This window comes from Rattus norvegicus, chromosome 16 (assembly GCF_036323735.1).
Source record: "Rattus norvegicus strain BN/NHsdMcwi chromosome 16, GRCr8, whole genome shotgun sequence".
NCBI classification, from domain to species: Eukaryota; Metazoa; Chordata; class Mammalia; order Rodentia; family Muridae; genus Rattus; species Rattus norvegicus.
Genome location: NC_086034.1, coordinates 27,821,793 through 27,830,323, shown reverse-complemented (window position 1 = coordinate 27,830,323; position 8,531 = coordinate 27,821,793). Strand labels below are relative to the sequence as shown.

General features: G+C 41.4%; 1 protein-coding gene across 2 annotated transcripts; it reads right to left on the bottom strand.

Moving 5' to 3' along the window:
- Positions 1–311: 311 nt before the first annotated feature.
- On the bottom strand, positions 312–8,269 carry Npy5r (neuropeptide Y receptor Y5). 2 transcript variants are annotated; one of them, NM_012869.2, is made up of 2 exons: positions 8,038–8,269; positions 312–2,493 (listed from the first exon to the last, which is right to left on the bottom strand). In NM_012869.2, exon 2 carries the CDS (start codon positions 2,482–2,484, stop codon positions 1,147–1,149), a length of 1,338 nt encoding a protein of 445 aa, NP_037001.1. In that variant the 5' UTR covers positions 2,485–2,493; positions 8,038–8,269; the 3' UTR covers positions 312–1,146. The 2 variants fall into 2 exon arrangements, with proteins under 2 accessions (NP_037001.1, XP_006253076.1); XM_006253014.5 differs by lacking the exon at positions 8,038–8,269 and adding an exon at positions 7,446–7,568.
- Between the last annotated feature and the right edge of the window lie 262 nt (positions 8,270–8,531).

Genomic DNA, 8,531 nt, shown 5'->3' with positions numbered 1-8,531 from the left:
TGTTGCTTGCAGGAGTCTTTCAGGTAGGGGGCTGTTTGTTTTATTGTTTTTCCTTGTGGTTAGCGGGAATCAATACAGGAAAGTACTTAAGTCAGTTATAATACAGAAGACATCAATACTATTTTGTGCATCTGGTTTATATATGCCAATCATCAATTGTTTCTATAGGAGAACTTAGCCCTGGATAAGAGCTGGGTACAGGGACCGAGGATTTGCTAGCAAGCATAAGGCCTTCAGTTCCATCTTCAGTTCTGCAAATAAAACCAAAGAACCGAAAGAACCAACTGAAATGAAGAAAAACATCAAACAGATTCGTTTGCTTTCACTTTAGTGAGACAACACGATACCTAATATACATACGACATAGGTACAACATAAATCAGCTATCTACTTTTACTTTATATTAACAAACAACTAGCTATCCATACCATCTACAGACTTTTAAAAATGATCTTAGAAGTTATTTAATAATTGGAAATACAGACACCATTTAGACTTCACATTTTGGAACATCAACGATGCATATAAAAACAGCCTTTATTTGACAGTGTTTAATGTGATATAAATCTAAACAAAATCTGAAACCTTTTCATATTTGAAAAATTAAATATTAGTAGTAGGACAGCCGGGTTAAACTGACAATTTTACCAATCTTCACTAATAGGAGCAGATCTTTCTCCTACAAAATTATAATCATCTTTTATGCATACATCTGTAATAGAGTTCTGACTTTTGAATATTTTTGTACTTTTACAAAAAAAATGTTAAGAAGCCTGTGAAATAGAAATGAAGATACCCAGATAATAGAAATTCCTTAAATCTGTAGTTAAATGCTCTTTGGGACAACTTGTCACTTCATACATTTTTGTACAACGTAACAATTTGGATAGCTATATCTTTTACACTAAACCACAGAGTATCACTCAACTTATTACCAATGACATAAAATGGAAAATAATGTAAACTACTTCAACACATGAAATTGTATTAGATGGACATTGACTCTGTACAACTGATTGAATTAACCATATTATAACATGAAGATGATCTTACGTAGATTACGAACTGGCATTCAGATCCAGAATACTTCTGTATAAATTATGTGTCAATTACCACGTTTCTTCTCTCTTTGGTGCACAGAGAGAATCATGACATGTGTAGGCAGTGGATAAGGGCTCTCAAGTCTGCTTTGATACCATTATTAAGGAAACCATATAGGATCGGATTTAGACAACAGGACATCATGCCTAACAAGTGACAGATGCAGTATACCAGCTTGAAATGCCTATTGGAAATCAAGTTATCATTGAAGTCAGTCACCACGTGGAAGACGTGGAGTGGCATCCAGCTAACGGCGAACACGAGTATCAGTATGGTCAGTCTGTAGAAAACACTTCGAGATCTCTTTTTTATTCTAGTGATGGAACGCTTGACTCTCATCTCATGAGCATCTGAGCTTTCTTCAGGTTTCACCTCAAAGCAGATTGGGACCCCTGGAATGACCTTACTGGATGGCGACAGCTGGCTACGGACGGAGGCTGGATTTTCTGGAACGGCTAGGTGCTTCCCCTGGGAAGGTCCTGCTGGGGCGGGTAAGACACAGGCCGTCTTCTTGCTGTACCTCCTTCTGTGCTTTCTGATGAATGAGTAGCTCCACTTTTGAGTGCTGGGGGTTTTTGCCTGGTTCCTGCTCTTTTTGGATGGCTGTAGGGTTAAGTTGATCATCTCATTTTCTTCGAGTCTGTTTTCTTTGTGGGACAATCCACAGCTTATGCTTCGGCAGACGCTGGTATGACTTACCGTTAAACATACTAGAGGCAGGATATACTGCACTAGCAATAAAGAGATTGTGAAAGCAATTCTGTATGAATCAGAGGGCCATGACTCAACACAGAGATATTTGCTACTCAGCAGTGCTGAGCCAAAGGTCTCCTTAAGTTCCACAAGACTGTGAAACACTGGGAGGGGAGAACAGATGGCAAAGCCCAGTGTCCAGACAGTAGCTATCAGGAAGTAGCCATGGTTTGCCGTTAAATTGTTAGAAATAGGGTGCTTTATCATATGATACCTGACAATGGCAATTGATATTAAAATCAGAGTTGAAACCAGAACTGACACACATTGAAGGAACGGCATGATATGGCACATGGCTTTGCCAAACATCCACTGATCCAACAAGACAGAGGTCAGGGTGAAAGGGGAGCAAAACAGGACGACCAAGATGTCGGAGAAGGCCAGGTTGCCTATGAGAAAGTTCACTGTAGTCTTCTGATTGCGCTTTTTCATAACAGCCATTAAAATAAGTAGATTGCCCATAAAGCCAAGAAGACTTACGAATGTATAGAGCCCAATCAGAAAGTATTGTAAATCGTCTACGCTGCCTCTGTAGTCCTCCCAGGCAGGGAAGGCTGCATTCCGAGCAGCAGCTGTATTGTTCTCTGTGACAAATGTCTTGTTAAAATGCTCCTCAAGCTTAAACTCCATACTAGAATCCTGGTGGAAGAAGAGGACGTCCATTAGCAGCTTGAAGAACGATCGCACGGTACTATAACTCTAACGTTCTCAGAACAAAACTAAAGTCTAGAACCTGTCCCCATCCCCTTATAAACCTCTAAGATCATAAAGGGCCAGTGGTTTGGTTCTAAGTTTGGCATGAATTCAGCAATAATAATTACAGGAAACCTAGTCTATCACCAGTTTCACACTGGTAGTTTTGTTTTCCAATGTTAGTTCAGAAATAATATAAGGAATGGAAAAGAAAAAATGCACTGGAAAACTCCAAGATATATAATGTATAATAGCCTAATGCTATTATTCTCTAGTCAACATACCTAAAGTATGATATTAGCCTATAACCTTACCTTTTAAAATTCTTCTCTTTATTATAAAGATCAAACCTTAGAGTCAGAGCCTTGCATCCTTGTTTTTTTTCCTACTCTGAGTCTCAGGGAATATTGTAAAGAAGGGGCAGAAAGAACATAAGAGCCAGAGTGAGTCGGGGAAGTGGTGTGGTGTGCTGATGTCAGAGCATGATATGGATGTTGCTCTCTTGAGAGCTTAGCAGTTACAATTATCTGCACGAATTCTGTACAAGAATGGCCTGCCCACATCACACTGAAGAAGGAGCAGAGGTTTGTAGAGCACCAACACTGTCTTGGGACTTAGAAGCAGTTAATGGTTGATGGGAGATGCAGAGCTATTTTTTTCAAGTGTAGCCATTGGTAATAATGCCCTTTCTCCTGTAAACAAATCTTCTCTAATGCCTTTGAAAAATCACTGAGGCACACACCCACACACACACATGCACACAGGCATGTGCACACATTGTAAGAAACTCTAATAGGAGTAACTGAGAAAAAAAAGAAGAGAGAAGGGGAAAGGTATTGGGGTAACAGGATCAAAATTTATTATGTATATCTGTGAAAATATAATGAAACTTATTGTCATGAATAATGACCATATAATATTAAAAAACATCTGTAAAGTCACCCATCCTAAACTGTCCCCTGCCTGATAAGTTGGATATGATCTCTTTAGAACTCCTGTGACAGAGGCATTACTAATGTTGCAGTCTGCTTCATGTAACCGTTATCAAGCCTCCAGTTTACTGTATTTGCTTCTAAGCAATGGGAGAGGCAAAGTGCCCTTACTCTCCCCACCACTTACCACAGCACATGGTACAGTAGCTGTATCACTGAACGTCACAATTTTATGGGTAGATTAAAAAGTTCAAACAAAAATCTAGTGATCAAAATGTGATCTAGTCCATGCAGTGTTCAAATGTAAGCTCCCGTATATACAGCATGAGCCAGAACCTAGGTGCATACAAAATTCAATCATTAAAGACTCGAAAACTTGACTTCCAGTTTTCAAACAATTTCCTAGTGAAAAGTCAATACAGCAATAATTAATTAACTCTGGTAAGTATATACTGTTATAGAACTCTAGATAGATAGATAGATAGATAGATAGATAGATAGATAGATAGACAGACAGACAGATAGATGATAGATGAGATAGATGATTTATATATAGATTATAATATATTGATAGATATGTGATAGATGATTAATTGATGATAGACAATGATGAAAAGAAATAGGTGGTAGACAAATGATACATTGATAGATGATTGATTGATAATAGAAAATTGATAGGTGATAGAGCAGTAGATGCTAGACAGATGATCAATATACTCATACACATAATTAAGAAATACTTTTACTATACATAAACATATATTTACCTACTTATTTCTGCACCCATAATTGAATATTTCTAAAATACTAGTAAACAATGTTCTCTTCAATTTCTGAGGTTCCTGATACAAAATGTTTCCAAACTAGGAAAGCTTTTTTTTTACGGATAATCATTTTAAACTAAGACTAACTTTGTAGCCCAGCAATATTCATAGTTACTATAGTTTGAGGAAAGTTGGAGTTTTTTTCCTACAGACTTCCGTCACTGACTCCACACTACTGAGACAACTTCCTGAAGCTAACGCATCCTCCAAAGATAAATTAAATCGAAAGCTCCAGACTTCATTCATTTGTCTCTAGACCCTAACCCAATTTCCATTGTTTCTGACTCAAGAAAAAGAAGCCAGCTGGTCTGAAGTGACTCCCATACTCCCTGAATCACCCCCGTCATCATATGACTAGACAATACCCTTCAGCATCAGGGTAAGTCAGTGTGCTTTGACTTCTGCTTCATTCCACTTCCTGAGTTCTGATGAGTGCTGGACTCTGCGTGCCTTGTTTATGATCCCATTTATACTTGGGATGTGTGCTGTGCACGACCTGTTTGAAAAGATGCCCCTGCTTGGCTGTCCACTCACTTTTTTGAATCAACCCTTTTCTCTTAAACTTGTGTGGTAGGTCAGTAGTCACTAATTGAATTTTTTTTCCTGTGACCAAAGCAAGGATAAGCCACAAATTGGACAGAGACATCTACAATGGGTTTGTGCTTTCTTGCTATATAACATTCAGAATAAAATTGCTGTCAATTTTTTAGAGAATAAAGAAATGCAGTGAGGTTTCTTTTTCTGCCATAAAAACCTGTGGTTTTGAAGGGCTAAGGCTATAGTTCATTGGTAGAGTGATTGCTTCTCTAGCTTGTGAGAGGGATTGGGTTCAGGATCCAGCACGAACACACACAAATGACTTTACATGTATATTGTCTAGGGTCAAATGTCATATCATCTGCACAGCAAGAAGTCCCATCTCTTGATTAGTTTAGATTAGATTATTAGATTAGATTAGATTAAGGATAAAGGTATTCATTATTATGATAGTGAGAAGTTTAATAAAGCATGTCAGATATATTAGATGCTACATAAATATTTGCTACTAATCATTTTAGAATGGCAGCTTAGTGTTCCCACATTTAAAATAACAGAAACGAATGGCTCTGGGGATTCTCAGGATACTGTATGACTATGCATGTGTATATCTATGTGCATATGTATATATACGTCCACTGAGGTCAGGGGTTTTCTATAGCCTGGAGTGAGATATCTATATAGGCAATGATGATAGTTTAGCACATCAGCTCCTTAAATGCAACATATTCATTGGTAAAGGCATATAACCGGCAGGAAACTAAAGTTGCCTAACTAAAAAGAACATTTTTAGTTAGGTGAAGATGTATACCAGACTGCACAGTGTTACTAGAACCTGTCTATTTTAGATGTGTAAGAATTAGTGTTGAACTTATTAAATAGCAAAAAGCTACTCACTTCTTGGCAGATCAAAGGAATAATGTCTGAAGGATTCATTGGATAGTGACGAAAATAGATGATAGTGCTTCTTTTATAAGTTGTTAAGAAAGTAGAAGCCATAGGTTATTTAAAATGGAGACCATTTTAATGAACATCTGTGTAAGAAGAGTTACTCCTTGCCGTTAAGCAAGTGTTTACTGAGCACCTAATATGCTCGGTGTGCTGTTGTGAGTGCGAAGATGGCCTCATCGGCTGCCCGTCACTCGTACACATCCACGCACATGACAGCTAAGGTACTGTGAACACGAGGTACCTTCTGCAGATCTCAGCTCCCTCGAAGACTGCTCACCACCAAATTATAGATACTTCAACGTGTGTGGGAGGACACATTAATTGGTTTCTTTAAAACTGCCTCCTTCCAGTGAGAGGACAGTTTAACCACTAAGCAGTTTTGCCCAGTAAGATATACGCCAACTGTTTTCCACTTGAAATTGTGAAGTAGAGGAGCTGCTTGGAGTCAAAATAAAGGGATAAGCAAAGGATCAAAAGTTGGCCCTGCTTACACTTACTCTGTTTCCTCTCTGTGAAACAAGCAAACACGTGCGTCACAGGAACCTCAGTGATCCCTGCTTCCAACAATGCGATAACCAGCTCCTCACAATACAGTCTCACGCAGCTTAAATACTTTACAGATGATGAAAGCAATGCCACAAGAGAGTTTTAATTCGGCCTAGATTACTTTAGAAGATGGGAAAGATGAGGTGCTTTAGCAATTACATGAAGAAATATTTATTGTTGCAGAAGAATGAATGTTGTAAGCCACGTGAGTTCTTCCATTTCTACCCAGCTCTAAGCCCTGTTCTCTTTCATACCTGGCGGCCTTTCTCCCCCACACAAGTGCCACCTGGAATGCTGAAGTTCAATCCCCCAAGTAATGCAGTGTGTGTGTGTGTGTGTGTGTGTGTGTGTGTGTGTGTGTGTGTGTGTGGTGTGTGTGTGTGTGTGTGTGTGGTGTGTGTGTGTGTGTGTGTGTGTGTGTGTGTGTGTGTGTGGTGGGGATCATTAAACTGGAAACTTTACACAAGTAATATCGTTGTGAGGATTTATTTTAACTTTCTTATAAATTGGCCTGTGTAGCGCCAAGACAAGTGAAGTCTGGGTAAACTTGAAGGGTTTTGAGAACGGAGATGGGTAAGTTCTTTAAAGTAATAGCGGAGAAACAACAGTAAACCAAAGACTAGAGAGAGACTGGTCTATGCACTTAAATAAGGTTTAACTCTTAGGATACTTCCCTGCTTAATAAAAATACGTATTATTCTTCTTGCAGAAAGATGCCAATCACACAGACGAATCAAATATATGTAGTTCCCCTCTGGAGAGAAAACATCAACTGCCTGTTTGCTGAGGCTTTGCAGCAATGGCATGATTCCATGACTCCACATATTGTGTTGTTCTGCAAGGCAAAATTCTGCAAAAGACTGCGCTGGACAAATAAACGCCGTCCTCTTCAGCTAATGGGCATGCAAGTACCCACCACCCTTCTCCTTATTCTAGACTCTTAACAACACAGTGTCTCTCTCCTTGAAACCTCTGGAATTTGAAATGCATCCAGTCTTGGGCTGCTGTCACACATTGTGGCAAACCACCTTTTTCTTTTTCTTCTTCTTTTGGCTTCCATCTAACAACATGTACTTTAAGTAGCAAAACTACAGGTCTGTAAACTTACAGATAAGAATCTCTTTCTTCCCCCTTGGAACTCAGGTGTGTGGATGGCTATTTCCTACTGGCAGTTGACTTCCAAGCCACCTTGCAAACCCAAGGGCACAGCTGTCTCCCGGTGTATGGCCAGCTGTGGGACAGGAAGGCAGCTGAATCCCTGCATCCTGGTCATCGCCAGAACCCGGCTAGGGCTGACACCCAGCGTGGGCATCCCGTGGGCTGTAGTTCCCCTACCTTAGATGCCCACCGAGCTGTACCCCGGGTTCCCCTAAGCCAAAGCCAGGACTGTGCTTCATCCATCCCTCCTTCCCATTCTCGGGACCCTCCCGGGAGAATCCGATAGGATCTGGCAAGAGACTGCACCACCGTGAGTTTGGCATCAGAGGGACCTGCCGGGCAAGGAAGGATTCTTGCTGCAACCGTTTCCCCTGCTTTCCCTTCCCGCCGCCTGAAACTGCGGTTTCTCCACCTCCATCCCCTTTCCCAACCAGGCTGCCTCCCGGTCCACCATCTACCCACTTGAAAACCCCAAGATGCTCCAGAACCCAGGAAAGGGACGTGGGCTTCGCGTAGGGGCAGGCGAGGCCTGGAGTGGGTACCTCGGGATGCCCCGGCCGCTGCGGGTGCCTGGACTCCGGGGTACGTGGCTGAGCGCGGTCGCTTCTGCTCCAGATGGAAGCGGTGGCGGCAGGAGCAGGACCTGGAGGCGGTGGTGGGAAGGAGGGGCTCCGGAGCCGCCAGGGTTTTAGAAGCGCCTCGGGAACACGTGACAGTCCCTGAGACCCCGGACACCCGGCTCAAGATCGCCTGTTCCCGGCCCCCATAGTCCAATCTAGTTACACCCGGGTGCCTGTGTGTCTGATTGGAGGCCCCAGGCAGCCCCTCTTGGGCTTCAGGATGTATCCCCGCTACCCTGTGCTCTAGTTCTAGGAGTTAACTTAGGGGTCCCACGGATGTTTGTCCGTCCTTTCCTCAGCCCCATCCATAGTGACTTGTCTGGAGTAGGCGTTTTTTGCTGATAGCTTTGTGAGAAAAACCTTCAAGGCCCATGTTTTCTTTGTGAGAGGGGGGAAATGACACAAACTCTCAAACA